This window comes from Patella vulgata, chromosome 9 (assembly GCF_932274485.2).
Source record: "Patella vulgata chromosome 9, xgPatVulg1.2, whole genome shotgun sequence".
Taxonomy (NCBI): domain Eukaryota; kingdom Metazoa; phylum Mollusca; class Gastropoda; family Patellidae; genus Patella; species Patella vulgata.
The window spans coordinates 22,518,664-22,539,082 of NC_065887.2; the positions used below are offsets into that span (position 1 = coordinate 22,518,664).

At 35.3% G+C, this 20,419-nt stretch overlaps 1 protein-coding gene across 1 annotated transcript in view; it reads right to left on the minus strand.

Moving 5' to 3' along the window:
• LOC126831467 (protein PALS2) overlaps positions 1-20,419 on the minus strand; it is a 33,972-nt gene that overhangs the window by 3,873 nt on the left and 9,680 nt on the right. Inside the window, exons 7-14 of the mRNA XM_050561976.2 lie at positions 14,538-14,686; positions 14,144-14,275; positions 13,926-14,037; positions 13,668-13,727; positions 12,604-12,765; positions 11,922-12,124; positions 6,412-6,537; positions 2,882-2,920 (exon numbers count right to left, since the gene is read on the minus strand). Of these exons, the coding sequence (XP_050417933.1) occupies positions 2,882-2,920; positions 6,412-6,537; positions 11,922-12,124; positions 12,604-12,765; positions 13,668-13,727; positions 13,926-14,037; positions 14,144-14,275; positions 14,538-14,686 (983 nt within the window). The remainder of the gene's footprint in view (positions 1-2,881; positions 2,921-6,411; positions 6,538-11,921; positions 12,125-12,603; positions 12,766-13,667; positions 13,728-13,925; positions 14,038-14,143; positions 14,276-14,537; positions 14,687-20,419) is intronic.

Here is a 20,419-nt window from a genome sequence, read left to right on the forward strand (position 1 = left end):
AAAGAGTTATGTTTCTTGGTCACATCAAAGTTTCAAATTTTGTTCTGGAAAACGAATTCTTATTTTCCGCAGTCTGCTTTCTTCGTTTTTTTACGTACGTACATTTAACGATTTAATTTAACATTTGTATGCGTGCGCAGCCCTTAGAGAGAGAGAGATGTCTGTATTTCGAGCCGATTTTTTTAACGAGAGAGAGAGAGAGAGAGAGAGAGATGTCTGTATTTCGAGCTGATTTTTTTAACGTTTACATGCAATATACTATAGTTGAAACTTTCTAATAAGGGGTGAATTTCGTGGTTTACAAACGCAGTACGTAGAGAGTGCTTACCGTACTCATATTGTAGATGTTAAATATCCTTTATGATAATCCTATTTTGTTTCAAATAATTAGCACAAAAATAAAAATCATACACATCAAAAACAGAGGAGCACGCGACATGCGCAAAGAAAAAAAAGCCTTAAGCATTTTCAAATCGGTTCGGCAGCAGTGGTCCAAATGTCTAGCATTGCATCCGGAATTCTGTATAAGAATCTACTTAGAAGTCAAAAATGCGAATCCTACACATTGTGCTCTAAACCGTGTTATAAATTATAGAATAAACCGTAAATCAATTGAACCCATTTCAAGATGGAACTGCATGCTTTTTGATATGATTGGGCGATGTGTGGCGCCAGATAATCCAAAAATAGAAGTCGATACGTGACAATGCGTCTCGAAAAATTCTTTGATCTGTTATATGACTGGAAAATTCTGTTATTAAAAACAACCGGCATGACAATGACTACATAATAAGTTGGGAGTTCTGCAATAGGGATCTTTTAGTGAAATGTTAGAGAAATTTAAGTTTAAATATATCCTTTGTGTTTGAATTACCACTTATGGTTGGTTGTGTCGTATTATGTATCAATCTGGAAATTTCTGTTTTATAGCTATTGTTCTCGAAAGTAAGACGCACAATTTACGCATCGTGCCGCGTTTTAATATTTTTAATAATTATCATAGGCGTACGAGCCAAGGGGGGCAGCTGCCCCCCTAACTTTCGGGCAAGCTGAATTTTCGGGCAGACGGGTGAAGTGAAAAAAAAAATTATTTCATCTATTTGGCAAAATAAAGTTCCCGAAATCTAATAAAACACTAATTTTACGGGCTGGAATAGCACTAAAATGCACTTGCGGCCGTCAAATATTTTTTCGGGCATTTCTAGTTTTGCTTCCCTAACTGTCATCGATCCCTAATAAAACACTAATTTTACTTTTCTTTTAATTGAATACAACGAATTTGTACTAAGTTGACTATGGATTAAAACATTTTGTCTAGAGCCATTCTTTGTGCGACTTTTTTCTGGCATTGATTATTATTTGTGAATGCAACTGCAACAGTCTGATTGGATGGTTGGAATTCAGAATGGGATTTTGGTTACAAAAACATTGGATACTTTTGGAGCTGCTTTCACGGGCTAGGATAGCAGAAAACGCATTTGCGGTGGTTAAATTTTCAAAATTTTCTCTGGGAGGGTGAGGCCCCCATAACCCGCGATGATTGATTGGTTGTTTGGAATTCAGGTCAGCCAGGTAGGCTATATTGGACCGAATTGAAGTTGCTGTGTTCACAGGCTGGAATAACAGGAAAAAGCATTTGCGGCAGTTTTTTTCCCAACGGTTGATCTTTTGATTGGAATTCGAGTCAGCCATTGTCATTAGGCTATATTAGACCACATTGAAGTTGCTTGTTCACGGGCTGAAATAGCAGGAAAACGTCAAATATTCCAAAATTTTTTTTGGGGGGGGGGGGGCATACAAGGTAAGCTCCGCTTCTTAGCCTCTCGATGAAGACCGACACCGAAATTTTTTCGGGCATTTCGGGTTCTGCCCTCCTAACTGTCATCGAGCCCGTACGCCTATGATAATTATTAAACAGTCAATGCACGTCTTTTTGGTTATATTTCAGTTCTACAAAAATGAGTTGTTACTGGATTTATAATAACTGAAACGTTTTGTAACCACCATGTTAGAAATGGCAAATGCATAAGGATACTAAACACGAATGGCATAGCAATAATGGCACATCCTCCTATTAAATTTGACACAAAACCGGAGGTCAAATTCGCAGCGCCCTAAAATGATTAGAATCCGAGTCTTGTGACCAGTACCGTAATTTTATTTTAATCATACACGTCTGGTTAATCGAGAATAGGGAAAATAATTTCGTTCAATTAATTTCCAGTCTCAAATTTTGTCTGCGTATTTAGAGCTAGCAACAATGTAACTTCTAAAGTAACTAAAGCGCCCACTAACAACAGAGTTTTACGGTTAAATAAAAGTAACTTTCACAGTCTTGCAGTGTCGGTATGTTGCCACGAGAGTGGATTTAAAAGATAGAAAAAGGGCGAAACTACATGAGTTGACTCTGAAACGAGAACCGTTACAATATATACGTCATTGGTTACAATCAACTAACTTAGAAATTAAATCGCCGAGTTTTAGCCAAAATTTTAATCTAGTTCTTAACTTCTTATTTTTAAAAGTCCAACGAGTAAAGAATAATTTTTTTACATGGCTTCATTGATAAATAAGTGAATGAATATTGTCACTTGAATGTCTATTTTGGGCGACTGATTGCTGCTTACAGTGCATGAGCGAGCCCGTGAGAGCACTTTTCTCATAATCGAAGTTTTGATCCGCGTGGCAACATGCTGTTAAAACAGGTCGGTTTATATAGTACAGATAATAGAAGCTGTGGGCCACTCTACCAGTATGCCATTTCCCTCTCTTGAATGATGTAAAGTTGTAAATACAAAAATATTAGGTATTCTGTCATGGTCTTTTAATTTGGCAAATTTGTTTTAATAGCAATGTTTACTATAAAGTAAAATCTACCTACCGTTTTTGTTTCTACAAAATTGGGTCCACCACCACGATTCTATAAAACACAAATTTATCATTTTAAACTTTCTATTATTTTCTTTATGGAATCTCATTTCTAAAATAATAATGTCATTATATAATATCTATCTCATTATTTTTCAAAACAATACTCCACCCAAGATTTCTCTCACTATATTATCAAATATTCATAGCTCACATTGTCTTCTCAGGCTGGTGCCTTTCTCCATTAGTGAGAGAGAGAGAGAGAGAGTTTAAGTGCACTTCAAATAAATTTGGGACTAACATGGTATATCTTCCTTTCAATAATTTGCATAGGACCAGAGAAAACCCATGAAGTTCTAGTTATTGAAAAAATTGTACCAGTAATAGATAACCAGCTGTTGCCAGGCAAGATGCGCCCACATTTTGCAAGAGATGGATAGAGAACAAGCAATTTTTCGTACATTTAGGGGCCATAATCCAGAAAGTTTTGGTCTGAAATGCGCAAATATCAAAAGGGATATAAGATAGAGGGGCCACAAGATAAAAATGCTATGTTTCGTACAATCAGGGGCCATAATTCAGGAAGTTACGATCTGATATGTGCGAATATCGAAAGGAATCAAGATCTTTGGATTATAAACATATTTTTCAAGTTTCATCAAAATCGGATCAAAATCCACAACCTTGATATAACATATGTTTACACCATTTGCGTACGAGGGGTGATCATTTTGTCCAATTTTCTTGAAATTTGAACTTAGCCATCATTAGGGTGTAACGGTGATATATTCAAACTTTTTTTTTAAATCGGATAATAATTGTGACCTCTAGAGGAACCACAAGCTAAAAACACGATTTTTTTGTACAATTAGGGGTCATAATCCATTAACCCCTTAACTGCGTAGGACGTTATATAACGTCCTGGGCAACTGCCACTCACTGTGTGTAGGACGTAATATAACGTCTTGGAGGTATGTTTCCCAACCTATTCTTAGAACATAGTACATCACTTGGGGGACTCCCTTGGCAATTCCCCCACTATCGCAACACGTGTATAATGGCTGTCCTGAGTGCGTAAGACGTTATATTACGAATGGTCGAGGAAATCTTTGCCTGGACATGTGCAAGACGACACAACCTCATTCTGACTAACAAAATCTCGTTCTGAGTAACGTGTTCAGCTTTGAGTTTGACTATATGCACGTGGACAATAATGGCATCGTCCAGCAAGCGCAAGCTCTCTGAAGAAGAGGTTTTGAACAGTATTCTTGAGTCGGGTGATGATTTGTCGTCTTCCGTTGATTCGGAAGATGAAACTAACGATCGGGAGGAGGCGTATTTGATAAACCCCAGTGCCATAGACACAGAATCTGAGCCTGAGGGTAATGAACCCGTCAGTAGTGCCACTAGTAGTGATAATGACGACCCAGAGAATCCTCTGGAGTTTTTTGAACTCTTTTTCAATGATGAGTTGATTGATCTCATCGTAACTCAGACCAATCTATTTGCCCAGCAGTTCATGAATGACAAGGGACCTGAACTGAAATGTCGCTCTCGGGCTAAACAATGGGAAGATACAACTGGTAATGAGATGAGGCTTTACATAGCCCTTCTACTTCTCCAGGGGGTTGTATACAAGCCTGAGTATCAGCATTATTTTTCGAAGAGGGCTTCGCTGGATACACCCTTCTTCCGTGATGTAATGCACTGTGACCGGTTCATCCTCTTGAACAAGTTTTTGCATTTCGCAGACAACACCAAAGCAGCAGACAATGATACCATTCCCCGTAAGCTGTACAAATTGTGGCCAATACTCCAGCACATGAAGAGAAGATTCTCAGAAGTTTATCAGCCAGAGAGGGACGTTGCTATCGACGAGTCACTCATGCTGTGGAAGGGAAGATTGTCGTGGAAACAGTACATCCTTTCCAAACGTGCACGCTTTGGGATAAAGTCGTTCGAGATATGTGAATCCAGCTCAGCCTTCATCTTGGACTTCTTTGTTTACACAGGGGAGGGTACGATGTATGATCAAGGGATTGATGAGAACCTACCAATGGGTTCAAAAATAATCCTAACACTTGGTCGGCAGTTCTTCAACAAAGGTTACTGTATCAATATGGACAACTTTTATAGCTCACCTAGTCTTTATGATGAAGTTTGTGCAAAAAGCACTGATGCTGTTGGAACCATCAGACCTAACCGAAAAGGTCTACCCAAAGACTTTCTGAAGCAGAAACTTCGCAAGGGAGAGATCAAAGCTGTGTATAGTGAGAAGCTGATGCTTCTGAAGTGGAGAGACAAGAAGGACGTCCACATGCTCAGCACCATCCATGATGCCAGAACCAAGCAAGTAGCAAGAGCAGATCCAAATAAGCCACCAATAATGAAACCACAAGTGTGCTGCGATTACAATGATACCATGGGTGGTATTGAACTGAGTGACGCCTACTTGTCTGCCTACCAAACTTCCCGGAAAAGGTTGAAAAAGTATTATATCAAGCAGTTCCGTCATATCCTGGATATGGCTGTACTGAATGCCCATATCTTGTTCAAGAAGATGGGAGGAGCCATTCCAAGACTAAGCTTCGTTCTGTCACTGGTGGATAGGTTAGTTGGGAAGTACAAGGTGCAACAGAGAGAGAAGGTGGGGCGTTCGTTCCATAGTGACACTCCGTTGCGCCTCACTGAGCGTCACTTCCTTACCCGCATCCCCCCCAACACCCAAGAAGGAGTACCCTCAAAGGAAATGTCATGTCTGCCTATCAAAAGGCACTAGGAGAGACACAAGTTACATGTGTAACGAGTGTGACAAGGCTTTGTGCATTACTCCATACTTTGAAACCTACCACTTTGAACTCAACTACACTCGCTAAGTTGTGCGGGACTGATATAGTTCCTCCCATCCCCTGGATCATGTCTCTCACCCCCCAGTAAAATTTATTGCACAAAGAGATGTAGAAGAAAGTACTTTTGTCCCAAAAAAGAGACCGTTTGTAAAATTGAATTATAGTTTCAATAATTCATCTAATTTTCAAAAATTCATTACAAGTGTGTAAAAAGGACTCAAAATAAAAATATATAAAAATAAATTTCACTATTTATTTCATTATTTCACACTTAGAACAAAGGAAGAACATATATTTGACATACAAAATCCAACAGAACATGTATATAGAGCAATAACAACAGTGCTATCTAATCAGGAATAAAAAGGCCCCAAAATGACGTTATGACGTCAAATTAATTACACAATAGGATGACGTTAACGTCATAAAAACTACACAGTTAACTGGTTAAGTTATGGTCCTATACATGCCAATGTCGAAAGGAACAGATGTTTGGGAGATAGACCTATATTTTATGTTTCGTCAAAATCGGACAAAAATTGTGACCTGTAGTGTCCACAACAAACTGTGGATGGACGGACAGGGGCGTTGGCATAATACGTCCACATGAAAATATGGGCATATAAAAAGTATACATTTAGCTGAATTTCCGCCTACAATATCAGATTGTGGCAACAAAATCACCATTTTTTACCTTTGCTCTTCCTGTTGTACTTAGTCTATGGCCTTCTTCATACATTACTTTTAAAACCTCTACACTTGGTGCTGCTATAAATACAATATACGGCATGAACTCTGGTGTCTTCAATATCTTCAGAGACTAGAAAAAAATTATTTTTAAAAAAACAAAAACATAAGAAATAGTTGGTTATATAAAATACTAAACTTCACCGTCGTCATTTTGGTTATGGTATTATCGTTCCACTCAATAAGGTTCTGAGAAGTGTTGAGTGTCTAATTATAATGACTTATTAACAAGCAATTTTATAGCCGAGTTAACATACAAAGAAACAAGCCAACAGTGAGGCTGATGTCCCCCGCCGAAATCCCAAAATAAATAGATGACATATTAATTAATCGTACATTTATTTTTTTCAAAAGTATCGAGGAATCAAACCATATCTTGTCCCAAACCATCGACAAATGAAATCGATTAGCTCAGCTTGGCGTCAGCTCAAAATGTTAATCATTGAACTCAATCAAGACATTCACCTAATGAACATCTACATCATGTTTAACCATTCACCTACGCCAAGTTTGAACATTCTACCTCAATTAGAAGGAGAGTTATTGTGTTCCAAAGTCTCAACCAATCAAATTGCTTATCACTCTGCTTACCCTCAGCAAAAAATGTTCACTATCAAACTTAGTCAAGGTATTGATGTAATAAAGCTATACACCAAGCGTCCTCACTCTCACTTAATTAGAACTACAGTTATTGTGTCCCAAAGCATCAACCAAACTGCTTATCTCTGCTTACCCTAAGCAGAAAATTCTCATCTTCGAACTCAATCAAGGCATTCACCTAATAGACACCTACGCCAAGTGTGAACATTCTACCTCAATTAGAATGAGAGTTATTGTGTTCCAAAGTCTCGACCAATCAAATTGCTTATCACTCTGTTTACCCTGAGCAGAAAATGCTCATTATCGAACTTAGTCAAGGTATTGATGTAATGAAACTATACACCAAGTTTCATCACTCTCACTTAATTAGAACTAAAGTTATCCCAAAGCATCAACCAATCAAATTGCTTATCTCTGCTTACCCTAAGCAGAAAATGCTCATCTTCGAACTCCATCAAGGCATTGACTTAATAAACACCTACACCAAGTTTGATTGAACATTCTGGCTCAATTAGAAGGAGAGTTATTGTGTTCCAAAGTCTCGGCCAATCAAATTGCTTATCGCTCTGCTTACCCTGAGCAGTAAATGCTCATTATCGAACTTAGTCAAGGTATTGATGTAATAAAGTTATACACCACGCGTCCTCACTCTCACTTAATTAGAACTAAAGTTATCGTGTCCCAAAGCATCAACCAATCAATTTGCTTATCTCTGCTTACCCTAAGCAGAAAATGCTCATCTTCGAACTCCATCGAGGCATTGACCTAACAAACACCTACACCAAGTTTGAACATTCTAGCTCAATTAGAAAGAGAGTTATTGTGTCCCACAAAGTGTGACAGACAGACGGACGGACAGACAGACAGACGTCAACCCATTTTAATAGTCCCCTGCTTTCTTCGAAAGGCGGGGGACAAGAACGATGCTTTAGCTGTGCCTTATGGATCTTTTCAGATACAATGCATATGGATTCTTAGCTTTGTTCCAAGACGATAAACATGTTTTCATTTTCAACTCTTTTTGTGTGAACCTGACAAAACAGATCAAAATTAGGCCATACAAAGAAAATATTTGTGTTCTCAAACAATCCGTTCTAAAAATCTGATGCAGGAAGGAGGTTTTTGTTTTTATGTATTTCTTTCGTCAAAGGATTACTACTGAGCTAAATGACTTCTCACAAACATCACAATATTCAAGACACTACATTTATCTCATGACATTGTTGAATGTATGATTATCCAGTATTATTTATGATTGTCAGTAACATTTATCAGGGATGCAATGCAAATTTAATGATAATTGGGCCTGCGGTACATTTTCATTTTCATTAAAAACCAACGGTTGCAATGTAAGATACGCTCAAATTTTGCAAGAAATGGATAGAGAACAAGTTAAAAAAAATAAAATTTGATATTCCATACAATAGGGAGTCATCATCTTGGAAGTTATGGTCTGAAATGCACGAATATCGAAAGGAACTGAGATCTTTGGAATATAACTATATCTTTAAAGTTTCATCAAAATCGGACAAATATTGTGATCCCTGGAGGGCCCAAAATATGACCGAAAGCAGACCAGGCCCGTAGGTCATTTGGCACGCCGGAAAAATAGTATATTTTGTGCTAAATCATAAAATCACAGAATACGAAGAATCTCTGTGCGTGTCGTGAAGTAAACCGTCAGGTATAATAAAATTAACAGTGTTCAGTAGTCCACGAATGGAAACCATTGCTAATTAATTATCCTTGTGTATATTGCTTTAATCACAATCAACGGAGGATCAACATCAAACAGATTAAAAGCCTAACATTTAATCACTTTAATTAACCGAGTTTTGTTTTTTAATTAGTACTGTGTAACCATTCTTAAAACCGAGTTGTTGTTACAGCATAATTATATTTACATGTTATCGAGTGAAAATACTAGAAAAATATTGTTTGAGCTCCCCAAATATTAATACAAGTTAATATATTTATAAGTTTTAAAAGTATGTTGTTAATTGTTGTACATTGAATGACTTTGAATTATTTAAATGCATTAATCATACAGAACTATTTTTCGCTGCATATGGAGAAATAGTCAACAGTCTAACTCGTCACGTACGCAGTACGCACAGGTTAATTAAAAGATGGTTGTCAGAAACATAACGCCAAGAATAGTTTTGTGATTGGTTCCCAGAATTTTAGAAAGTCAGCTCTGGTTGAGCACACTGCCTCCGGTGACCATAAAATGTCACATGAACACAAAGATCGACTATTAAAAGATGTTATACCACAACAGTTCCATTAGAGATACGAGGAGGATGTATACGGGGGATGTTGTAAATAAAGTAAGAAAATAGTGTACTTGTGATGAATGAATGTTTCTTGTCGTTATAATTTTTTATATATAAATAAATAAATGATAATTGATTACATGTGTTCCTTTATTGAGGGGGTGGGTGGGTATAAATGCCGACGTGAGATTAAATTTCTTTCCGACTGTCCTTGACCCAATTAAACCCGATCGACATTTCAATATCATGTTGTTTTGTGTCTTCTTATTATGTGCTAAAAATAGCACCACTTCCTCCACATGAAAAATGACCGGCTGGGAAAAATTTTGAAGTGGAAGCCCTGGTCCAAAACCTTTGTATTACTTATACACTATTGGCATTCAAGCAGCGTTCATTTTGTCGAGCAGTTTTGGTCCGAAATTCGAACTCAAACATCATCAGGGTGTAACGATGAAATTTAAAAAAAAAATTTAAATTCTGATAAAAATTAGGTCCACAACCTAAAATCTTGATTTTTTCGTACAATGAGGGGCCATATTCCAGGAAGTTACAGTCCGATATGTACGAATATTGAAATGACCAAGATCATTGGGAAATATATAAACACATATTTTGAGTTTCATCAAAATCGGATCAAAATTGTGACCTCTTGAGGGTCAAAAATCTTGATATTACATACTTTAACACTATTTATGTACAGGATCAAAATTGTAGCCTCTAGAGGGTCCATAACCATAATATATTATATGTTTACACTATTTGCATATGAGGGGGTGACCATTTAGTCCGGCAGTTTCGGTACGATTTTCACAAAATTCAAACTCTATCATTAATAGAGGAACGGTGACATATTCAAATGCTTTTTTAAATCAGATAAAAATTGTGACCTCTAGAGGGACCACAAGCTTAAATGCGATCTTTCGTACAATCATGGGCCATAATAGAGAGGAAGCTATGGTCCTATATGCGCGAACATCGAAAGGAACGAAGATCTTATAAACATACGATTCAAGTTTCATCAAAATAGGATTACCAGATACGTCCACATTTTGCAAGAGTCCACAACCTTGGTATACATACTTCTACAATATTTGCATAAAAGGGACTGCCAATTTGTCTGTCAGTTTTGGTTGATTTTCACGAAATTTGAACTTACCCATCATTAGGGTGTAACGTTTTTTAAAATCAGATAAAAATTGTGACCTCTAGAGGGACCACAATCTAAAAATGTGACTTTTCGTACAATCAAGGGCCATAATTCAGGAAGTTAAGATCAGATGTGCGTGAATATTGAAAGCAACCAAGATATTTGGGTTATAAACATGTATTTCAAGTTTCATCAATTAATCAGATCAAAGTTGTGGCCTTTAGAGGGTCCACAACCTTAATATACCATATATTTACAATATTTGCGTACGAGGGGCGACCATTTTCTCCAGCAGTTTTGGTCTGATTATCACGAAATTCGAACTCAACCTAATAAGGGTGTAATGGTGATGTATTCAAACTTTTTTTTAAATTGGTTAAAATTTATTACCTCTTAAAGGGACCACAAGCTAAAAATGTGATTTTCCGTATAATCAACAGGCCATAATTCAGGAAGTTACAATCAAATATGCTTGAATATGGAAAGGAACCATGATCTTTGGGTAATAAACATGTATTTCAAGTTTCATCAAAATCAGATCAAAATTGTGGCCTCTAGAGGGTCCACAACCTTGATATACCATATATTTACAATATTTGCATACGAGGGAAGGCCATTTTGTCTGGGTGATATGGTCTGATTTTTACAAAATTCTAACTGAACTGCAATAAGGGTGTAACGGTGATATATTCAAACTTTGTTTTAAATCGGATAAAAATTGTGACCTCTAGAGGGACCACAAGCTAAAAACGTGATTTTTCATAGAATCAAGGGGCATAATTCAGGAAGTTATGATCCGACATGCGCAAATATCGATAGGAATCAAGATCTTTGTGATAGAAATATGCATTTCAAGTTTCATCAAAATCAAATGAAAATTGTGACCTCTAGAGTGTCCACAAGCTAAAAACAGTGTTTTTTCGTACAATCAGGGGCCATAATCCATAAGTTTCGTCAAAATCGAATATGAAATGTGACCACAAACAAATAGTGGACGGACAGGGGCGACGGCAATATATGTTCGCAGGAAAATGTGGCCGTATAAAAATGTGACCTCTTAGAGTGGCCACAAGCTAAAAACATGATTTTTCATACAATCAAGAGACATAATCCATGAAGTTGTGGTCCGATATATGCCAATATCGAAAGGAACCAAGATCTTTGGGAGGTAGACCTATGTTTCAAGTTTTGTCAAACTCGGATAAAAAGTGTTACCTGTATATATAGTTACTTCCTGTAACCCGGAGAAAACATGTATATGCGATAATTAATGAGACTGTATTTTGTTTTGTTTTTTAAAAAAAATAAATAAAAACAGGTCATGTGGCTCTTTTTAATAAGTGATGAGATAGTATCTGAGAACTAAAATATTTTTTTTATTTCACCTTAGTGAAAAGGAAAAACATTTCGATTGTAAATCAAATATATACTTACAGTAGGATTAACATCCAGCACACACATTTTACCAGACTGTTTGACTTCGTATATCTTTTCCAGTTTAGTTCCATAAAGGTTACCATTATATTCACCAAATTCTATATATTTATTATTGTTGATGTCAGCTGCCATAGTTTCTCTATCTGTAAAGAAATAACCCTTACCATCTGATTCATTCTCTCTTGGTGCTCTAGATGTATCTGAAACAAGGCAAAATTATTTCTAGTTTTATTTCACAATAATCTTTCAAATCTCATACAAATAGCTGATAAAAACAAATATAGGTTGTGAAGGGGGCTAGGTGGCTTGAGTTTTCTAATGCACAGACTTTAGATGTTATGGTCTGGTATTGATACTAGTGTCTAGGCATTTCACTCTCATGCGAGTGGCTTGTGTGTGCCAGCAAATTATTGAAATGTACTGTAATTTAGTTGTGAAATGATCTAATTTGTGTTGAGTGGACAGTAAATCTCTCGAAATGACACCCAAATCTCTTTCCTCATTTTATACAAATGAATCAATTGTAGACATTATTGTGGAAAACAGGATAATGAAATTAAGAGACAAGATTTGTATATTGTTAATAATCTCTTTACAATTATCAAAAAATATTGACAAAGTTATCGGGCAATCTTTATTTTAGTGTTTTATCATTTATCCATCAAAATTTTCCACTTACGGGCAATGACTCCACTGAATCTTCTAGGATCATCTCTGATAAGTCTTTCCTTTAATGATCTGCGACCCACACCATTAGCACCAACAAGGACCAGTACACTTCTTTGGAAAGGCGACATTCTCCGCACTTCTTCATATATCAATACATCACAACGATCAAAATCTAAAAATTAGAAATCAACAACTTACATTCAAGATTTTAATTAGAAATTAACTTTGTTTTTACAATTCTGTCTTTTCTCGGATAATTTCTAGGCAGTTTTTGCTATATAAGAAAATTGTAATTATATTGTTATTATTACAAATTCAATTAATGTCAGATTTTTATTTATTGTTCGATTCAATTTTATCCATCCTAAGGTCACACAATATTACTCAACAAATATCATGTTCATGAATTTCAATGATAGATAATCATCAGGGGCCGGTTGCTCAAAACTTGTGCAGATTCAATTCCAAGTGAGCTATAAACATTGGCAGAAAACGAAAACAAGTCCACTAGCAGCGTATTCAGGGCCCAGGCAAACAACTACTCACGATTATGTAAACAATCACACTTAATTTGAATAAAATCTTTCAAATTCTCTGACATGCAGAGGGTTTACATGATTTCAGTGACCGGGGCAGTAGCTCTGCAAAAACAGTGTGGAATTTCGATAGGGTTTTTCCTTATATTAGAATTACAGTCTGTAAAAAGACATCACATCAGCTAGTTGCATGACTGAATTTCAATAGGTTCACAATCCCAGAATTTCATAAACCTATGTTTACAAGATTTCTCAAACAAAGCTTCCTTAACGAACAGACAGAAAGACAGGTACAACATACTTCCAAAAGATGACATATTTCAATGATTTTCACTTTAACATATTTATTCTAATGTCTATATTGCAACTGGAGGCATCAAAATACCTAGTAAGGCAGTACTAACTATATATAGCATGTGTGTAAAATAGTTTGATTTTTTAGTAGAGGGATATTGACTTCAGCCAAAGTCCAGGTGAGCTTTTCATAAGTCTAATGGAATTCGCTAACAGGAAAGTCTGAATTATAAGTCTTACTGACCTGTATTTGCTTTTGTATTGTATTTATATTTCTTTTTCTTCTTTTTTGTTAAACCACAAACTATAACAAACGTACAACAAATTAAAATCAAAGCAATCTATTTAGGATTAACACTGGGTATTTTCTTTAATAAAATTATTTCCAAAATATCTTTATGAAAAAAATATATGCATCAATCCAAATTTGTAATGATGTTGCAGTCAATAAAATTGTTAAATATCTCTTTATCTATTGCCATGTAAAGAAAAACAAACTTACACAGGCTGCTTGATGAATTGTCATAGTCATGTTGTACAAAAGCTTTTCTTTTTTCTTCCAAATTTTTCGAAGGAATTAGTCCTGTTGGTCCATCAATATCTGCAAATCTTGCCTAAATCAAAGATATATAAAATTTCCATTCAATCCTCACAAATTACATATCAGCAAACATTTTTATTTCAGACCAGAGTTCAAATAAATTTAAATAAGTAGCCTACCTGCCACCAATTACTGTCATCGGAATTCACAATCTCCAAAATATCTCCATCTTGAAATGGCAAACCGGCCTCCTTACAAGGAATTAACCGATCTTTCATTGGATCATAGTTGAAATGAGCTTTCATATATATCTGGAAAAAGAATACAATGTGCTTGCTTGAGAACCAATATTTCATCACCGGCCATTTCTCCTAAACATGTGTGTTGATTTGATTGAGTGACTTCACAAGAATCTTTTCTACATGTATGACTAATAATTGCAAATATAAGGTATTGCTGACATAATCACTTTGGAAAGACAATGTAAATATTAAAAGTTCCCATTCTTCAAATTTAACCTTTGTCTCTTCCCTAAAATCAAATTTATATTTGAAAGAAGTAGATTGTTCATACCGTTTCTGTGACCCTAGAATCACCATAAGATGGAACTATTTTTAATGTAATGGTATTATCAGCCTGGACAATGGTTTCCATCAATTGATCTGGTGTTATCATTGGTAATCCATTTACTTCACGAATGATGTCATTTACACGAAGTAATCCTGAAAAAAAAAACAATTAACCCTTTAGCACTTGTAAATATTTACTTCCACAGTGGATCAGTGAGTAAGGCACTGGCTCACTGACCAGGATGACATACATCCTGTCCATGTGATAGCTGAATTCCTTGGGATTTTCCTCTGGTTTCCCCTTCTCAGAGGTAGAGCCTGTTAAGGAACCGCTTTTAGAGATGAGAAACCAAGGTCCTGTGTACATGTTTGAGTGCACATAAAATAATCCTTGGCAGTTGGAATTTGATCATCCAATCCCACGCTCTGGATGAGAACAACTGTTCGGTGTTTTGGGTGGTCTATGGTGGCCCATGGTAGCAATAGCGTTTTTTGGGTTATTTTGGGTATTTCATTTAAAATAATAAAAATATTTGTACAAAAAAAAAAAAGAAACATTTTTTTTTTTTTTTTTTACAAAATAAAAAAAAAATAATCTTTTAAAATTTAAAAAAAAAAATCTTTTTAAAAATTTAAAAAAAAAAAAAATCTTTTTAAAAAATTAAAAAAAAAAAAAAATCTTTTTAAATTTTTTTAAAAAAAATCTTTTTAAAATTTAAAAAAAAAAAATCTTTTTATAATTAAAAAAAAAAAAAATCTTTTTAAAATGAAAAAAAAAAAATCTATATATATATATAAAAAAATAATAAAATATATTTTAAAAAAAATAAAAAAGAAATAATATTAAAAAAAAAATTAAATGAAAAAAAAAAAAATTGAAAAAGAAAAGATAAAAAATAATTCCCGACGTGGCCCATCGTCGCAATAGTGTCTTGAGTATCCAGACCCAGTATACAGCTATCATTAGACTAGAGCGACCAGAAACATTTTGTGGCCCATTGTTGCAGTAGTATCTCGATTATTATGTGTGGGATCTATGAAGAACGTATAAACTCGAACGACAAGAAACGAGTCTGTAGTTATCTCACGTCAACATAATTGTAGATACTTCAATTTTGATTAGCTAAGCACTAAAATAAATCTAATATTATCTATTATCCAATCAAATACTAAAATTTGAATTTTATCTTAGTAAAACAGGCCCCAGACGAAGTCCACGTAGGCTATCATGCTCTATTATGTCTTACCCGTTCCTGTGGTCGTAGCGGGGGACTAGCGATGACCTCAGGGAGAGCAGGGGTTTCACAAAAACTGAAGCTAAAATCACTCACATAGATTTTAAAATCAAAGTGAAATTTTAAATTTATGCGTTTCACGAAGATCGATTGTAACTTAAAATTTAATTTTAATAGATTTTAGTTAAAATTACTTGTGCCTTGATGTGAGGTAACTATAGACTGGTTTCTTGTCGCTCGAGTCTATACCATACGTTCTTCATAGATCCCACACAGGATAATCTGAACGACAGACCCACGATGTTTGACAGGTCACCCTACTCCTTGTCACGTACAACCGGGGATTCGAAATCACGCCAGTTGACTCAATGACAGGCTTTATGATATGACAGGCTTTATGATACAGCGCGCACGTGCTAACCATTCGCCCCCCCCACCCCGGCTACTTAGTAGTAGTAGGCCTATACTTCGAGGATTAGTTTCAAAGTTGTTAACAACTTTTGAAATTCGACCTCAGGGAGACCAAGTGTTTTAAAAACATTACATAAGCCTTTTGAGGGGAGAATAGGCCTTGCGCACTAGTAGGCCGAATGGTGTCATTAAAGTCAGTGACTTCAAACGTCATTATGTATGTAGGCCTAGTTCTAGTTAGACTGGATAAACTAGTCTAAATGACGCTAGGCTTCTATAGTCTATTAATTATACATTTCTATTGACTTGCATATGTATAAATACATATATCCAAGTCCATAGACGTCATGGGTGGAAAAATTGTGTTTCACGTGTTGATGTCTGTTCGAAAGGGAAGATAACTACAAACTCGTTTCTTGTCGCTCGAGTTATGCCACATAGGATAATCGAGACACTATAGCAACAATGGGCCACGAGGTATTTCTTGTTACTCGAGTCGAATGATAGCTGTCGTAGGCTGATTTTATACTGAGTCTGGATAATCAAGACACTATTACGACGATGGGCCACGTGCAGAATTCTTTTTTTGATTTTTTCTATTTCACTTATTTTTTTTTTTTTAATCAAAATGTTATTTTTTTTATAGATTTTTTTAATCTTAAATATTTTATTAATTTTTTTTATATAGATTTTTTTTTATTTTAAAAAGATTTTTTTTTTTTTCTTAAATTTTAAAAAGATTTTTTTTTCTTTTTAATTTAAAAAGATTTTTTTTTTCTTTTTAATTTAAAAAGATTTTTTTTTTCTTTTAAATTTTAAAAAGATTTTTTTTTTCTTTTAAATTTTAAAAAGATTTTTTTTTTCTTTTGTTTTACAAAATAAAAAAAAATGTTTCTTTTTTTTTACTTTTATTTTTTATGATTTTAAATGAAATACAAAAAATAACCCCAAAAACGCTATTGCGACCATGGGCCACCATAGTGGTCAAAGTACTAAAGGGGTAATGCCAAGGAGTGTTAAAGGACAATATTGGTGTCAGTCATTATAAAATATGGGATAGAGATCGTTAAATTACATCCCAAATAATTTTAACACAGAGATCATTGCTACGGGAGATGTGTAACAAGCACGTGAAGAAACGGGAAGTGACGTCAAACATGACAAACATGAGTTGTCCTTCTATTTAACTGACTGAAGTAATGAGCGGTAACAGACAAACGATTGAATTTCATTTCACTGATAATTCCGTTAAAGATGAAAAGTTGTTATATGAGACAATGAGAGGATATCTGACAATTCAAAAAAGAATTGGCTGTCAGTAGATAAAAGATAACGAACAAATTAGAAAAAGTCTGTGCATTACCATGTTTTTATTAAGAACAGAAAGGATAAAGATAGGTTGACAGGCAACAAAACATACACCCACAGCAGCTAAATCGTCCGAGCGGTCGTCAAGGGTTGTCGCATATTTATTCCTTTGTGGTAATTGGGAGCCTTTACAAGACAGTTCCATACAGATCAGATTATAAATTTTGTCGTTTGAGGGTTTACAAGGTTCTACAAACTGAAACAAGGGTCTCAACTCTGGAAGTAATCTACAGAAATTGTTGAAATTTAACAGGCTTTTTCGTTTTACTAATTTAAATAATGCATACAAATTTCACATAGATCACATTTGTCATTCGAAATTTCACAATCGCCATAACTCTAGAAATTATTGACGGAAATTGCTGAAATTCAATAGACCTGTTTCACAAATTCAAATGATGCATATAAATTTCATACATATCGGATTATCAATCGAGCATTAACAAGGTTTAACAAAGTGAAACAAGAGCAATAACTCTAGAAGTAATTATTGTAAATTGCTGAAATTCAATAGGCTTTTTCGTTTCACTAATTTAAATCATGTATATAAATTTCACAAAGATCAGGTGATAACTTTTTGCGTTAGAGCGTTCACAAGGATCAATAAAGTGAAACAAGGGGCATAACTCTAGACGTAATAAACGGAAATTGCTGAAATTCAATAGGATTCTCCGTTTCACTAATCTAAATAATGCATATAAATTTCACAAAGATCGAATGATAACTTTTGGCGTTGGAGCGTTCACAAGGATCAATAAAGTGAAACAAGGGCCATAACTCTAGACGTAATAAACGGAAATTGCTGAAATTCAATAGGATTCTTCGTTTCAGTAACCATAATAATGCATATAAATTTCAGAAAGATCGGATGATAACTTTTGACGTTAGAGCATTCACAAGGATCAATAAAGTGAAACAAGGGCCATAACTCTAGACATAATAAACAGGAATTGCTGAAATTCAATAGGCTTCTTCGTTTCAGCAATCTAAATAATGCATATAAATTTCAGAAAGATCGGATGATAACTTTTGACGTGAGAGCGTTCTCAAGGATCAATAAAGTGAAACAAGGGTCATAACTCAAGACGTAATAAACGGGAATTGCTGAAATTCAATAGGCTTCTTGTTTCAGCAATCTAAATAATGCATATAAATTTCAGAAAGATCGGATGATAACTTTTGACATGAGAGCTTTCACAAGGATCAATAAAGTGAAACAAGGGCCATAACTCTTAGACGTAATAAACGGAAATTGCCGAAATTCAATAGCCTTCTTCATTTCAGTAACCTAAGTAATGCAAATAAATTTCAGAAAGATTGGATGATAACTTTTGACGTGAGAGCTTTCACAAGGATCAATAAAGTGAAACAAGGGCCATAACTCTTAGACGTAATAAACAGAAATTGCCGAAATTCAATAGCCTTCTTTGTTTCAGTAACCTAAATAATGCATATAAATTTCAGAAAGATCGGATGATAACTTTTGGTGTTAGAGCGTTCACAAGGATCAATAAAATGAAACAAGGGCCATAACTCTAGACGTAATAAACGGGAATTGCTGAAATTCAATAGGCTTCTTCGTTTCAGCAATCTAAATAATGCATATAATTTTCAGAAAGATCGGATGATAACTTTTGACGTGAGAGCGTTCACAAGGATCAATAAAGTGAAGCAAGGGCCATAACTCTAGATGTAATAAACGGAATTGTCGAAAATCAATAGGCTTCTTCGTTTCACTAATTTAAATAATGCATGTAAATTTCAGAAAGATCGGATGATAACTTTTGGCATTAGAGCGTTCACAAGAAATTGTGGACGATGGACGGACCGACGGCAATATACGTTCACATTTCAATGTGGGCGTATAAAAACGGGGGAATGCACAGGATTTTTCTACTTTTTCTCGTGTCCCTTATCTAGTGACAGCCAATTCTATTTTTGAATTGTGAGATACCCTCTCACCGTCCCATATAATAACTTTTCAACTTCAACGGAATTATCAGTGAAATGAAATTCGATCGTTTGTCTGTTACCGCTCGTTACTTCAGTCTGTTATATAGAAGGACAACTCGTATTTGTCATGTTTGGCGTCACTTCCCGTTTCTTCACGTGCTTGTTACACGTCTCCCGTAGCAATGATCTCTGTGTTAAAATTATATTTGGGATGTATTTAACCAGTTCTATCACATATGTAATAATGACTGACACCAATATTGTCCTTTAAGAATAAGATATGAAACTGTCAAAATAAATGAATAACGTGAATTTGTTTTGGATGAATTAAACAGTTCAAAGTGGATTGAAATTTTATTTTGTTTTGATTAGCCCCGTTGGTGCAGAAAAATAGGACATGAAACATTTCAAATTATATACTATTCAAAAAAAGTAGGGGATATTTGATTTTTAAGTGTTATTAAAGTCACCTAATGAAACTGACGAAGAAACAAATGACAAAATGAAATGAAGTTCACATTCATCGATTTATTCCAAATGATCGTTAGACTAAGTAAGGCACAGACTGACCATTATAAGGGTAAAATGATACCCGGGGTCAAACAGCAAAGTTACCACAGCATCACAACCAAGTCAGTAACGGGTAAATCCTCCTCTGTTTGCCAAACAAGCATTGATCCGACGTGGCATACTCCTAATGAGACGTCTAAGGTCATTTTGGTCCAGATTGTCCCATTCCTGTTGCAACGCAGCAGCAAGTTCTTGGACATTGGCAGGACGTTGTTGACGTTGACGTAACCTCTGTCCAAGCATGTCCCAGACATGCTCGATGGGGGAGAGGTCGGGACTCAGTGCTGGCCAAGGTAATGTGGTGATGTTCTGTTGTTGGAGGTAACCTGTAACGATCCTGGCCCTGTGA